The 15,755-nt window shown below is 41.2% G+C and overlaps 2 protein-coding genes across 2 annotated transcripts; one reads left to right on the forward strand and one right to left on the reverse strand.

Annotated features, from left to right (window-relative positions):
- Nucleotides 1-194: 194 nt before the first annotated feature.
- Nucleotides 195-8,896, reverse strand: myef2 (myelin expression factor 2). Its single transcript, XM_080028074.1, has 17 exons — nucleotides 8,737-8,896; nucleotides 8,101-8,297; nucleotides 7,308-7,360; nucleotides 6,392-6,399; nucleotides 6,206-6,299; nucleotides 5,787-5,978; nucleotides 5,542-5,695; nucleotides 5,384-5,433; nucleotides 5,240-5,300; nucleotides 4,736-4,837; nucleotides 4,218-4,253; nucleotides 4,018-4,113; nucleotides 3,798-3,887; nucleotides 3,048-3,092; nucleotides 1,450-1,622; nucleotides 715-766; nucleotides 195-576 (listed from the first exon to the last, which is right to left on the reverse strand). The coding sequence occupies exons 1-17, from the start codon at nucleotides 8,844-8,846 to the stop codon at nucleotides 413-415; spliced, it is 1,677 nt and encodes a 558-aa protein (XP_079884200.1). The 5' UTR covers nucleotides 8,847-8,896; the 3' UTR covers nucleotides 195-412.
- Nucleotides 8,897-14,886: 5,990 nt separating this feature from the next.
- ctxn2 (cortexin 2) lies at nucleotides 14,887-15,132 on the forward strand (the record flags this gene model as incomplete). The annotated part of the gene is made up of 1 exon (XM_080053810.1): nucleotides 14,887-15,132. The coding sequence occupies one exon, from the start codon at nucleotides 14,887-14,889 to the stop codon at nucleotides 15,130-15,132; it is 246 nt and encodes an 81-aa protein (XP_079909936.1).
- Between the last annotated feature and the right edge of the window lie 623 nt (nucleotides 15,133-15,755).

A 15,755-nucleotide genomic window follows, 5' to 3' on the forward strand; every position in this document is an offset into this window, starting at 1 on the left:
TTTTGATAGCACATAATTTGAATTACTCCGTTTTGATAGAAGTGGAATTGTCCCACCTTCCAAGAGGCCACTGTATGGCAGTGTTGAGCAATGATGCTCAACGAATCAACACCTCAGCTTCAGTTTTACACAATGTGAAGAACAACTTTGAGACTTTGAACACAGGAGATTTTACAACCACCAGGTTTAAAAATTAAAAGTTTATTTGTTAAAATAAACTGCCTGACAAAAAAGGGTTTACAAAACAAAGATAAAATAACTATGTAGTGTGTATATATAAACAAAACCAAAAAGAGAAAAGGAACCGTGGACACATGGAGATATGAAGTAATTGTGTTTTTAAAACAAAACAAAAGATAATTGGCAAGTGGGCTGAATGTGGAAGTGTGTTAGTATGACTCCTACAAAAGCTCTAGGCATTACGATCGATACGGACGTCCACTTCTCGGCCGTTGATCTTGGTTCCATTCATCATCCTGCAGGCCTTGTCAGCACTCTCTGGACAGTCGAATCTCACTGTCCCACATCCCTTTGACCTCCCGTTCTCCATCTTGATCTCTGCAAACATTACCTGGCCTGCAGTTTAGACATAAACAAGCATTAAATGAATTCTGAAACAGCAAGTGTTGATGAGTGTTATACCTCTTAATTTGGCGTCCATGGTTGACAAGAAGTCATGATGGAATGTCAATTCATATAAACCAAACTACGTACCGCACTCTCTGAACTTCTCTTTCAGCTTTTGCCATGTCAGATCATACGACAGCTGCAACACAGAAATGTGCACTTTAGTCAATCCGATTCTGTCCGGTAAATTATGAGGGGCTCAGTTAAGTTTATGACCTCAGAGACTGTGGAGCTGATTGAATATTGTGTACGCAACGTGAAAATAACTTTTCCGTTCAAATTGCCCCCACTGAAGAGTGTGGAGACATTAGCATTTAGTCTTTAATTTACCGTATCCTTTACTACTATCATCAAGTTGGTTTTAAGGCATTATATCCTAATTTAATGTTCATTCTATGTCTGTTTCATTGTGATGCAGGCTATAACGGTGTTGTGCAAATAAAGTGTATCAAATGTAAAGGATGAGTGCATTAATTAGGTGTATATTACAAACACATCAGGAAGATTCAGGGTCTGAAGAAAAATATGGAAATAGTCAAAACCATGCTGGGAAGTACAGCACCAGTTAATTAAAAAAACAACAACAACAGCATTAAAAACCCATTTAAAGCATAATCATCATTTGTTATACTGAACGACAAGCATGGGTTGTGTCCGACTAAAAAAGGTAAATCAACACTAGGGCATCATAGAAAGGCGAAAAGGTATTTATCAATGAAATGGTAATTAAATCAGTGGGGAGGGTTTTGGAGACAGCTCTGCAACTACAATACTGTTTAATGGACTTCTTATCCTTTATAGTAGCAACGATCCCACACTTACATTTCGCACAAAGATCTGACAGCCTCCTTTAGACCCAGAGCCTCTGTCAGACATGTGGCCCAGGCCTCCACCTCCATAGCCACCAAATCCACGGTTCATGTCCATTCCCGACGAGCCAATACGATCATAGCTGGAGCCCATCCGGTCCATAGACCTATTGCCCATGCCGCCACCTGCAAGTAACAGATACATCCACCCATAATCATTAAATAAGAGAGCAGCTTAAACTAATGAACCATCTTTATTTATTAAACAAGGCTTTATATAGTGGTCCCTGCTAAAACTTCATTGGTATTCTAGTCATTGTGACATTGCACAGAAAAGCAGACATTGGACCAGTTCAAATTGTAAGTCACCAATCAACAATAACAATGTTGTAAAATAACTTCTCTACATGGTTTTTCATTTTGTGTAAAGTTGGGCCATATTTCAAACCATAGAAGCACAACATCAAGAGCAAAGCAGCGGGTCTTGGGCACACCGACTGAAAGCTATTTTGTTTAATCATTTCTAGCAGCACAAAGTGCACAAGAGCTGTATGGAGTGAATATGGAGCCCTCATTTGAGGGCTTGCTGATTAATACATATACTCTCAGCCAATCACATCAATGTTCTCATTGCTCTCAAACAGATGTGCAAATCACAGTGATGTATGACAATATTTCAACAAAACAGAGCACTTCTTCAAGAAATCATATTGTCGCACCTGTAGTGCAGTGGTAGGAAGTGAACACACACCACCATAAATCTGAAGTCAAAGGCAGATGGTGTAACAATGAATGATAGAAATAAAATAAAGAAGATGAAGCCATTTATATGCCCATATCAATCCAACCATTTTTCAGTTTTCATTCTCACATCATAAATGGTCAGAGTATTTTAAGCTGTGACACAATAGTGTTAGTTCAATTATGCATTTCAGGAAAAAAAAATCTGAAAATCCACTTTTGCTAAAACACCTTGATACTAATTGAATATTTATGATAAAGATAAACCAACGCTAAAGGGCCCTCATGTTTTGTTTTAAGGCAACACATTAGCAGAGCCAATGCTTGACTGGGGTCACCTTATTGAGTGCATAATCATTTTTGAGAGGAAAAAAGGTATGTGGTCATATGTGTGCAGGTGCATGACGTTTGTTTTGATGTCCCTATGGCACGCAACGGTACTGCATTAACAATCCACTTATTACTCAAGTGACTGTGTTCCATAAATGAAGTGTTTTTTATTGATTATGTTAAGAAACAAACTAAGGAGAAGAGAGAGGAGGAGACAGGGGAAGAGCAAGAGCCATGAGACATCCCAACTCAGACACAAGTCAGTGTTTCCACTGGTAACATTAAAAATTGCACCACACACACAGTACGGCACTTGTCTGGCTGGGTGATTGTGTCAAGGAACACTGCTCATAATCCAAACCCCACGCTGAGTGGATTTCTATCATGGGTGATGATGTGTGTTCAAGCAATAAAGCCCAAAAAAGTCCAAAATGTAGACGGATAGGATAATTTGAGATTAAAAAAATACCTCCAAAACAAATGTGTATGCACAGGGAACAACTCGATATTTAACAGATGTGTATGGATTATCTCATCTACCTAATCCAGTCCCCATGTGAGCCATGCCTCCTCCAAAACCTCCACCTAAAGAACAGAATTTGTGTTCAGATTAAACAAAGAAACAGTGAACCTATAAAACAGAACAGCATATTTAGCAAAAAACCTTCCCTAAACCCCACAATAACTCAAAACCAAACATTACACCGCAAGTTGCATAACAGTCACTGTGTCTAGTGTTTAACGATCTCCTATTACACTACGTTTCTGGTCTTCATTTTTCATTAATGACTCCTATAGAGCAGCCTGACAAGAATCACTGCACAAAACTGCACGATATAGATTGTCGGGAAACTCTTCCTGTCATCTGGGGGCTTTCTGCATTCTTTGTCAACACTCTGATTCGCGTTTCTCCTCCCCTTCCCCCTCCCCCTCGCCCCCTCCCGCCAAACACACTCCGTTGTGATTGGTTACTTTCCGGAAGACCTGCGAAGGGAGCAGGCCTGAGCGTGTAGCAGCATTACCATTCATGGAAAATCCGCTTTTTTAGACGTCACGCGATCCAGCAAATTTGAACAAATGAATTGCAAACGGCGTCCCTAGTGTTGAGCGCTGTGCACTGCCACCCCAGACGGTCGGCAGGGAATACGTCTAAATGCATGTACGTCATTATTTGACACTTTCGTATCGTTTAACATGACTATAAAACATTTTAACAAAAGGTATCGGTCAGAAAAGACGAAAAAGCATGATAGGTGCTCTTTAAGTATGACAATTCAGAATATCACTTACCCATTCCTCCAAACGAATCCCCAAATCCTCGATTCATTGGCATCATGTCACTGTGGCCAAAGTCCCGATCCATTCCTGACCGGTACATGTCTAAACACACAAATAAAATGTGAACTAGAGGAGTTAAGTTACCAATAGCACAAACATTTCAGTGTTTACAGTTTAACATCCTAGAACTGAACCTCATCTCTGCACAGTCGGAGTGAATACGCTCACTTACCTCCCATCCTGCCAACTGGCGCCATGTCTCTCCCTCCAAAGCCGCCCATGTTGCCAATGCTATCCATGCCGCCAAATCCACCGCCGCCACTCATTCCTGTCAAGAGCAGCATCAAGATTGAACACCGTTTTCTCCTTACACCAATGAAAAGTTGACATTTGTCTTTCACAGGGAAAACTCACAGGTTTCAAAAAGCTTACCTCCTCCAAGTCTGTTCATTCCACCAACATCCATACCTATGGAAGAAGATATCAGTTAGGACCTGCCAAAGTATATACTGTATCAAATGATATCCAATGGGTATATAGGCATGGGAAGGTTATGTGTAAAACACTGTACAAAGGTGGCTTTAGGCAGAATATAGGTCATAACCTAACACCTAGTAGACTAAACTTGCTGTATTTCAGCTGGTGGGAGCTCTGTTTGTCTTATCTCTTTCACACATAGTGAGGGGTCAAAGGATGAGTCAAGTAAATGTCAGCCAAGATTTTGTGGTCGAATGGTTTACACATTAACTCTATGTTGTTTGCAGGCAAATTAAGAATTACACATTGATGTACAAAGTTTATTACTGAGGGCTTGTGGTGCTTATGTTTCGATCAGTGAGTGAAGATGCATCCGATTCTCTGTGATAAGCATGTCCTCTTGTGCGAGACAGACCGCTCAACACGGTATGTGACATATCAAACAACTAAAACATTTCTAAGTGGTGGTTTACCTCCGGGCCCCATGGATCCCATGCCTCCTCCACCGCTCAGACGGTTAGGATTTATTGGCTGCCCTCCTGGCCCCAATCCCATGCCAATACCACCTAGACCTCCTATAAGCAAAATACAAATGAAAAATAGGAAAAGAAAAGTTGAGACTATGGAATTTACTAGCACTAATGGTAGAGCTCATTAAATAAGATGTAATAATTTGAACAAAGCTAAATCCATAATGATCATGCCAATTACAATTAATATAACAGACATTAAGAACTTTGCGCATAATAATGTGTGTTCAGTCAAAAGGCAAATTACAAAGACATTTCTTTACATGATCCACCTTGACTGCATCTACAATGCACCAACTCTCAAGAATTGAAGATTACATTTTAACATAAAAAGGTATAGAGATGTGTGATAAGTCTTTGCTTTCAGCAAAAACACACAACAAAATTCTGATTTCGTCACAATCAAATATATTTACACAACTGATTAGGGGATATGAGTGTACTCACTTGGTAACTGAGATGGCTTTTCTACTTGATGGAAATCATCAGGGGGAAGAGATTTCTCATCCTGTAAAACCACACAACAATGTATTAAATCGTTTTCATATCTTCTGTACAAATGAAGGAAAAGAATAACTAAAATGAACATACCATTTTAACGTGCATCTGTCTGTCAAAGAGCATCTGTCCATTGAACATGGCTGAGTCAGGAGTCAAGTAAAAGATTGCGGTACAATTTGGAAGCATTGCTTTGTGTGCTTTAAAAAAATTAAAAATAAATTCCTCTTTAATTCAATTCAGAAGGATACATATGGACTGCACGGCCTCCAGTGCCTGTTCAAAAGTCACCGTTCCCATCCCGCGGCTCTTGCCGTCTGTATCCTCTTTGACATCTGCTCGTTTCACCACACCGGCCATGCCAAACACCTCCTTTAACTTCTTCCAGCCCACCTTGAAATCCAGCTAAAAACAACAGAAACACAATACCACATTTAAATCAACAATTAGAATCATGCATAGTTAGATTTGAAAATGGTGTATACTATGTCCTCACGTTGGCAACAAAGACAGTGGTGCCCAGCCGTCCGGCCTGCAGTGCACTGATGACCTCATGGGGGATGTTGGGGTTGTTGGCGATGGAGGGTGGAAGGTTCATCACACCCGGCCCCATGTCCTGCCCACGACCTCCCTGTTGACCTCCTCCAATACGCTGCAGCACACGCCGAGCATGTTCCCCATCGGGGTCCTTTAATAAAAATACACATAGGAAATGCATTACAATTTACTTCTGAAATACAACAGCAAGTATTGCAGTGACACAGAAAAACAACACAATGTGTTCTGCCTTTAAAAACAGCTGGGATTAAATAATGAACTTCTTAAAAGCTAAAACAAGAAGAGTTGTGTGATAAAGATTTCAAAATTATCAATTACAGTTTTACTGTATATATTTAACGATAATTCAGTTCTCACCTCTTTGATGTTGAGTGGTCTTCCACTCAGGTCATGCTTATTCATTATTTCTATCGCCTTCTTCACAAACTCCTCATCTTTGAACTCCACCACACTGATTAATAAGGGAGAAAGGGAAATCAGATGAGTACATGCAAGTGCGAGATTCACAGATCCATGTCAAAGAAAGTATGGTATGTTTCTTACCCACAACCCTAAACAAGATGCATTATAGGAGTCCAGGTAGCACACAGATCCAATGTGGAGGGGGTAAACAAAGTACAGTTAAAATCAAGACAAAAACTACCAATACAATGTATCAAGATGCTTCTAGAATTTTCTATAATGCCTGTTGGCAATATTGTTCACACTGGCTTGAGCCATCAGTTTTTTGGTTGCATTTAAATATATTGTAAAAAGGATTAAAGGCTAGTAAGAGCGTTTTTTTTTAAAACATTATCTAAAGCAATGTTGACAATTACAATACTTTTGATCAATAAAGGTTTTTGTAAACTCAAACATTTACATTTTTTGAACTGGACACAGATACCAAGGTACAAAAAAAATGCATTAACACATTTATTTAGTACATTGTTTAGTGTTAATCAGTTTACCACTGCAAGAAACTTTAATAAGTGTGGTCCTCCTTTGCACCTATAATATGCATTTTTGCCACGTATGTAAAACATAACCATAAAAAAAAACACTACAGGTTCATTCAAGAATGTTTTGTTCCCTTGAAGAGAGCTGTGAAATATAACAGAATTGTAAAATAAGTTTGAGACATGAGGGTTACTCAATAAAACAGATCACACAACCCACAATTTCCTTTGGAAAATGGCCAAACAAACAAACTTTTACACCAATTGAAATGACAACAACAAAAGCAAAAGTGTACTCTTAAGAGGAGTTCTTTAGGCTACTTTTCCAAAATCAACAGGACATCTCCCTTTCAAATTAATATCAATCATTAGCCATCTACCAGGCTAAACACGACCTACAGTATCTCCAGTTCAGTAACTTAGTAAGACCCAAAGGATCTTAACCTAAAAGAGCACTTAGTTAATGAGAGCCTGCTGAAGGCATTTAAAACCTTGTGCAGCAAATTGGCCACATCACTTACCCTTGACTTTCCTTCTGCATCCTTAAAGAGCTCCACGTATGTAACCTCACCAACTACATGAGACATACAAAGGAAAAATACCAAAAGAACAAAGGATTTTAAGTCACCCAGTCTTCAAGTCGCCGTTGGCCTTGGCAATTCCACTACAGATGGAAATGTCCCTTTAATGATCAACAGTCAGCCCAGACCAACATCCCACCAGACAACACCATGCCTTTCTGGGCAGTGACTGAGACACCCAAAGGCCAAGGCCACAGAGAAACACAGCTACATTCAACCTGGGAAATTCAAAAGTCTTCAACATGATCAGTGTGTCAACATTTTCTATGCATGACAGTTGAAAGGTTTAATCTATCCTTTGACCTTTCAAAAGGCCTCTTTCAGAACCCCATAATTCAGATTGTAAAACATTACAGCATTTTCAATCATATAATCAAGATTCACCTTGCAACAGTTGCAACAAAATCATTCAACAATCAGTTCTACTACGGGTTTGAGGTTACATTTTGGAGCTGACAATGCCGTAAGAACAAGTGACAATTGTAACTAAGTTCTTCTTCCATTTCTCACAGACATATCAGCACAAACTAAATTGGTGTCCGGCCAAAAGAATGTATTAAAACTCCCAATAACCTAATATCACTACTATATTCACTAAGGACATCCAGAGAAAGCTACAAACTAACTGACTAACTGCTAATAGAAGGATGCTCCACCTGGTAACAAAAGAGAAAGGGTCAAGAACTTCTAATCAGCTGAAGAAAGACACCGTCCCCATCACTGTGGACATTACCTTTCTCACGCATTAGATCTTTAATTGCCTGCCACTTCAAATCATAGGGGATATTGCTGATGAACACCCGGTTCCTGAGGGCCCCCTTCTTTTCTCCACCATGTTTCTCTTTGTAGGGATGGTGGCGGCTTCCTCTTCGGGTGGACTTCTCTTTAGCATCATGCTTTTCTTTGGGGGGGTTAGTTTCTTCGGCATCCCTACAAAACACACACACACAAGGCCGTCAGTCAGAGCCGACCTCAAAACCACATTCAGAGATCCCACAGTGTAGTCAAAACTCATAATATCACAATTAATCGAGATTAATATTGATATCTTTGCACAGGGAAACACGAATATCGTCATTATGTTAGCGTTAGCAAGAAAACAGCTCAACATATTCGAGGTTAGCACCAATTAAGTTATAGCAACAGCGCGGTTTAAACTGCAGGTAGAAATTATATAGCATACTTTAGACAGCAATTCAGCTTACAATATATCACATATCACACACTTGCTTCTCTGTTGGTATGTTTGACATGAGAGGTTTGAAAGGCTAGCATCAAATAGCTAGCATAACAGGACTCCATTTTAGCTAAGCTAGATAAGGTCTGCAGAGACGGGACAGGCACGACAAAACATAATTTCTCTACTCACGTTTTGACGCCATTGGGTGTTTCTTCAGGCGTCTCCTCCGGTTCGGAATTGACAGATGCTATAGATTCCTCTTGCTTCGGATCGTCGTCAATAATTATAACATCTGCCATGTTGTGGTTTTCTTTGCCTCCATACGACGCAAGATGCCCCTGTCTGACTGTCGCTGTTACGCAGTTCAAAATGTGCAGTGGAGATTTCTGCCTTCAACGCGAGATTCGGGAAAATGTTGCTAGGCAGCCTGGTAAGAGGGACAAATCATGGAAAAGTAGGTAGCTACAACGAATAACACAAGACGGTGACAAATAATTGCTGTGGGGTTACAAGACTCTTTCAGGGGCCAGTAGTAGCAAGTGAATAAGAGAGGTAGCCTAGTAAATTAATAATGCATGTGATCATGTGTGTGTCTATTTTTTGAACAGTACACGGACCCAAGAAACCCATATCAAGACCAGTGCAACCCATTAGGCCTACAGCAGTTTGATCCCTGTAGCCTACAATAAGTAAGTGCCTAGATTATCTGAATATGAATGTATGCTAATGATAGGCATACAGTCCAGAAAGAGCACAGCCAATTAAGCATTCCTATAACTATAGATTGATATTCACTTCTAGCCTAGGCCTACTTGGAGGAATAATTTGATTTTCTTTCGCCTATACATTTGTAGAGAATCTGCCCATAAAGTCTGTAGATTCCTCTGAAAAAAAAGTTTCTAAATTTGACTTGATTGGTTCAAGGCCTACTACACCTAGACTATAGAAACGTTGCCCACTACTAATTGCTATCAGTGTTTTGAGGGGCGGCCTTAATGATGATTTTTATTTTTATTTTTTATAAATAATGTTTGTGCAAGCGTGTGCATGCTCCCCGCAATAAGAAAAAAGATTGTGGAATCCAGTTGGTTCATAGACAAATATGAGAGTATGGGCCCTGGGCACAGACTCTTAATTTACACATAGAACGCTTATTCCGTATGTATGTGGGGGCCTAAAGGCCCCTCATGAAGCCCCTTAAACAGATCTACTAATTCTGTCGTTTTGCACAATTGCTTTTGTAATTCTCCCCTACTTGAGGGGCCCATGACTCTTTTTTTCTAGTTACATTTACATAGTTACATCCTTATATTTAGGCTATTCCTTTTTGGACCCTGTTATTGACATGAGTGACTGAGCAACATGAAAAGTTACTATCAGTATATCTGGCTTAGGGCCCCCTTGAGCCCTGTGGCCCCTAGTAGCATGCACAAGCATTATTTATAAAAAAAAATTAAAAAAATTTTTTTTTGTTCTTGCCTGTCAGTGGGGGCCCCCCAGAGGGCAGGGCCCGTTTCAATTGAAGCGGGTGAAACTTGGCCGCCACTGTAACACTATCAGTCTCAGAGGCACCATTTGACCAAGGACGGATTGCAACAACTGCTAAATTGCCTACAGGGCATAACAGGGAAGTTAACCTTTAACCCACAGTACAATAGGCCTAAAGATGTTACTCTGTAAATGAAAAATCAGGTCAATAAAAATTATAATACATTCCTTGATCATGGTTAGTTGTTTTCCGTAGAAAAACACCCCACAGATGATGCTGCACAATTCATGCTCATTTAACTAAGCAAATAGGCAAGAGCCCTCCATCGGTCAAAAACTGCAGTGAGTGAGTAATATGTTTCAGTTGGCAACAAGTTATTTAACCCTAACTGATGCAGTGAATAGCTTCTTATTTCTTAAACAACAATGTCAGAAGACATATGCTGTGGTTTTGGAAAAGATGTAATTCTGTTTCATAGGGGTGAAATACTTGGCCTGCATAAAACAAAGAAAACTACTCAGGAGAAGATGAAACTACTAAAATCGATTAAAGAACGTCCATTGCATTACAACCTGGACAGATAGGGGTGAACCGACATTTTTGAAAAAGGAATGTGGTCGGAAAAATAATGATCATGATGGAAGGTCACTTATAATAAATACAATTATTTGATGGAATCAAAATTTTAAATATCGACAGTAGAACTCCCGGCTATGTTTAATAGTGAAAGTAAGAGCATTTCCAAACACACAATGCGAAGAGAACATAAGGGAAATGGAGATGTGTATACCCTTAAAAAACACTTATCAGTGGGGCTTGTCAAGATAAAATGCTTCAATTTGTCAGGGAGCATACAGATTGGACTCTGGAGCAATGGAAAAAGGTTGTGTGGTCTGATGAGACCAGATTGACCCTGTTCCAGAGTGATCAGGGTAATAAGAGAGGCAGATGAAATGATCCTCTCATCATGCCTAGTGCCTGTCTGGCACTGTACAGTAGGATCTGGGGTTGCTTCAGTTGGTCAGGTCTAGGTTCTAAGCAACCATATGTGCTAAATAAAGCTTAACAAAATGTGTTACGGCAAATATGTGCCGAAATCAAAGCTAAATATGGTCCAACATGTTATTTGAGTGTGACTTTTTTGGGGAGGGGGCAGTGTATAATTGAATAGCCTAATTCTTTTCACTAACAAGAGCTGTCAGTCCACCTAAGTTTTTACACATCATCATTCAATGCTAAAGCTTCCCCTTATACATTTAAACTGTAATGTGACTTTCTGAGTAATTAATAGTTGTGATGAGCTTTTAACTCATTTGTTTAACTCCCCCCCTACTAGCCTACTAGAGATAATTAAGTTGTCTCCACACTTTTAACAGAAAACCAAACTCAAACACCACCAGGGAAGTTAATTACGACAACAGAGTCAAAATGTAAACCCACAGCTGTAGTAGATTAACTATGTATTTATGGTTTGAAAACCATTAATAGCACAATATAAACCTGTCCCTGACTTGCATGTCCAATATGGCTATCGGGTTTACCACCCTTTGACCTCATCATGCGATGCAAAGATTGTTTGAACAGCTTTACGCAACTGGTGTATTTCATTTGTCTTGTATACTTTGATACAATGGCCTTAGCAATATGTCTTAATAACATTTAGGTTTTTATATTTTACTAGATCCCCTTTAAGTGAAAAACTTAAGTTCCAATCAAACATGTAAATTAATGAAGTTGTGAGCCCCAGGAGTATTGCTACATTTTGGCTAATGGGGAGATGTATTTTACCTTCTTCTTGTACAGATTGCACATAAAGTTGTGGTGTAGAGTTCATTAACATTGAAGGGGAGCACTACATAGAATCATGTTTTACAGTTCCCAGTATCAGTTCTGCTCCTGACCTGCTGTTGTTTGGCAGATAAAACTCTAGCAATCCTTATATGCACACAAGGTAATAATCTAATAGATGTTGTGCAACAGGTGCAGAATGTCCACTCCCAGCGGTTTTCTCTTCCACATCAAAATGAGTCCAAAGCACAGCAGCACACCCTGACACAGTTACCTGTTCTGACTGATATGATACCCGCAATTCAGAAGCAAAAGTCCTATTTTTACCATGGAGAAATAAATAAAGATTTTTACGGCGTTGCACTTCTGTTCATTTTCACATGAATGGGCTCATGAATTCCTCTCTTAGAGCACTGTCATAAATGAATAATAATGACTTACAATTCACACTGTAACTGGACCTCGTCACTGATAACTGCACACTATTGGAATAGCTTTCCATTTTGACAGTGTCGCTTAAATTGACATCAGGGCAATGAGGTAAAATGTCTTAGGAATTCATTTTCTGTGTGACAGACCCCCTAAGCTAATTTGCAAGAGCCATCCTTGAAATAATCCTGAAGTAAAAGTGTGCTCCTGAGTAACTGACTCTGTCTACTTGTGTGCTCCACTTCCTGTTTCTCCCAGCTACGGCCAAGTGCTAACAACCCATCAGGACTACAAATTGCCTCTGACCCACGTAAACAGGACAGTTCTAAAGACACTGCAGAGGCATAAAACTGCCAGGAGGAAAATTCACTTAAGTGTAAAGGTTCTCTCAAGGTATTTTCCTACTGTTTACAATCGGAAAAAAAATTGTGTTTTCCGAAAAGAGCTCCCTGTCTGCCACTTCTACCACCATGAATTATTATTATTATTTCACATTGCACACCAGCGATGACCATCTCCCTCGTGGCGTGCCTTATCCTTAGATCAGAGACACTGCACCACTGACTGTGACAGAAGCCACATTGCTGATATGAATTTTCACCGCATAACAAACCAACCAGATGGCCCGACGCTTCCCCACCGCATTATGTTACAGTGGGCAATCAGATATGACCCGCTGTTTGTTTTTTCTATAGACAAGACTGATTTTCTTTCACTACAGTAACATCTTATTTAGTCAGTCTGTTCTCCTTCACCGTGTACAATGGGCTTTCATTTCTAAGCCTTTTAAGCGTACAAATAAGCAGAGGGGCTTATTTAGAGTGACCACAGCTAAACTGCACAAATCATCAAACCATGGCTTGTAGGAGATTTGCTCTGCTCTAAGATACAAAATATACCTTATAGCAACAGCAGCATTTACTGGCCCAGAGCAGTAAGAGGCAGCATTTCTCCTCCTCCTGGCTATAAGCCACGATATTCACATTTAGGTGGAGTCTTCTTTTCTTTTCTTTTTTTTTAGTAAAGCTAAATAAGCCAGGGAGGGGAGAACGAAGAGGCGGTTTGCTTGTCCGTGCTGCTGCATCCAACCCTGGTGTTGCTGAGAGTGTGTTGGGGTGGTGGTGGTGGTGGTGGTATGTTGTGAATGACTGAGGCAGCAGAGCAGCTGAGTGAGACTAACAAGTGGTTGCCATGCAGCAGCAGGAGCAAAGCGTGCTTGCTTCTGGAGGGAGAGATAGAGAAACAGAATGATAATGAGGAGGAGGCAGAAGCAAGTAAGTGGGGAGGAACATGAGGAGAGGACTCACTGTATCTCTGCGAAAAAGAGAGACACATATCCCAGCCCCTATCCAGCCTCAACCTGGCATCACTGTTTCTCTCTCTATCTCTCGCTCTTTTTTTTTTGTTTAGATGAGAGGTTGGCCTGGCAACACGTCCAGTTACTATGCCTGCGATGGATGGCGTATTAAGGGATATGTGTCGGAGGGTTCCGAGGAAGAGGAGTTGTTGGCAACAAACCGCAGCAACAGGTCTGTAGGGATGGAACGACAATGACGGTGAGATGCCTTGCTTCCCCCCCCCCTCCCCATACGTCCCCCACTAGAGAGAATCTGTCAATGCAGTCTCTCGCTTTCTCCCCTATACCTCCCCTCACTCCCTCCCTCTCTCTCCGCTCGCAGTCTCCCACACCATGCATTCTTGTGCAGTGTCCTGCCCATCATTCTACTTCTGTCTGTCTGCCTTGTCTGTCTTTCCCAATTCACTGTGTTCATTCCTTGTTTGTACGTCCGCTCCCTCTCTCATCCAACCCCCCCTTCCCCTTCCCTTCCCTTGCTCTCACTCGAGCCACCTGCTGCTTGCGTTCATTGGAAAAAGATTTGGGAAGAAAAGAATGACAGAAGCAGACTTCCACTTGTGTGACCAAACCGGTTTCGGTTAATTAGGTTTGGCCAGTCAGCGTCGCATTCCGGTCTAATGGAATTACTCTGTCTGGCAGGCATCTGCCATACATGCAACAGGTAGAGACCTCTTTATTTCTCAAAAACAAACATACAAAGCGTCACATCTTCATGGGATCTGACGCTTTCATTGATACCTTCACCGCTGTGCCTGTGTTTAACTGCTGGCCATGCACTGCGACACACACCGTCATTCTAACCTGACTTAAAGGAATGTATAGCCACGGCTTTGGCTTTTGTCATTTCCTCATGCAACATACCCAGAGGTGCAGAGTATGAGAGAGAGGTGAAAGTCTCCGGGCATCCTATTGATACCACATTCAAAAGGAGAGGCTATTTATAGATACCATGCAGTTACCCCTTTCACGTTCTGTGGTCAGCCCATTTCACAACATACATTTCATTGCAGGATTGCCGTATCTTCTCTTTTTTCCAGATCTGCACCCTTTATTTCTCACAGCCTGCACAGTATACGCATGCATTAAAGTGTAATAGTCATATTCAAAAATGGATTGATTGAAATGGATCATCCTCTCTGCACAGGAGTCAAGAAGACAGCAATAATCTGAAGCCCTCATGTACTATATCTACTCTCTGTCCAGGTATACACCATGCAGGCTTCTGAACGCCTGACCCTGTCGGAGGAGAGATGAGGCACCTCGATGTCGGTTTACCATGTGTAGCGTCCACTACAACCACTCCCTTGCTGCCATGAGCGGAAACGACATGATGGCGCACTCGCTGACTCTGGAGCAGAAGACGGCCTTTGCCTTCGTGGGGATGCTCCTGGTGTTCCTGGGGCTGCTGATAGTGAGGTGTTTCAGGATCCTGCTGGACCCTTACAGCAGCATGCCTTCCTCCAACTGGGCCGATGGCATCGAGGGGCTGGAGAAAGGGACATTTGAGTATGCCCTCACTTAACACAGGGACACACACACACTTCCATAGATGGTCCTCAATTTCTTTTTTACAGAAATGCCTATTGACACACACGTATATACACAAAGGGCACAAATGCACTCACTTGCGTGCATACAGTACACACACAATACACAGCCTTGCACAACCATTGCAACTGAAACGCCATAAAGACACATCTCTCTGTGCCGGACTGAACTACATTAAGAGACTGAAGCTGTGTATGTTGTTGTTCAACGTGTGTGCACTGTTAGTTCAGAAGCCAGTGTAGAGCCTCTCTACTGTACATGTTTGTTGTTGTGCATATCTGAGGGAGCGAGCGAGCAAGTGTGTGTGTGTGTGTGTGTGGGTGTGGGTGTGTGTGTGTGATTGCCCTTCTGCCAGTGGGGGGTGCATTTCAGCCCATTGATTTACAATGAAATGGCTGAAGCTCCCTTTTACCCTACCTACGAGTTGAATGTCTGTAGATGATTAGAGGTGGAAGCTTGTAGGAGAGGGTGGGGGATTCAGGTGCAGTGGGATTATTCAGATTAAGTTTGGAGACTCAGGGACAAGATTCCTAACGTGAACTCAGAATCGGGAACAGAGTGGTTGGCTGCACCCATGCGAAGCATTCTGTTCTGCAC

This window comes from Ammodytes marinus (assembly GCF_949987685.1).
Source record: "Ammodytes marinus genome assembly, chromosome: 1".
Lineage (NCBI taxonomy): Eukaryota > Metazoa > Chordata > Actinopteri > Uranoscopiformes > Ammodytidae > Ammodytes > Ammodytes marinus.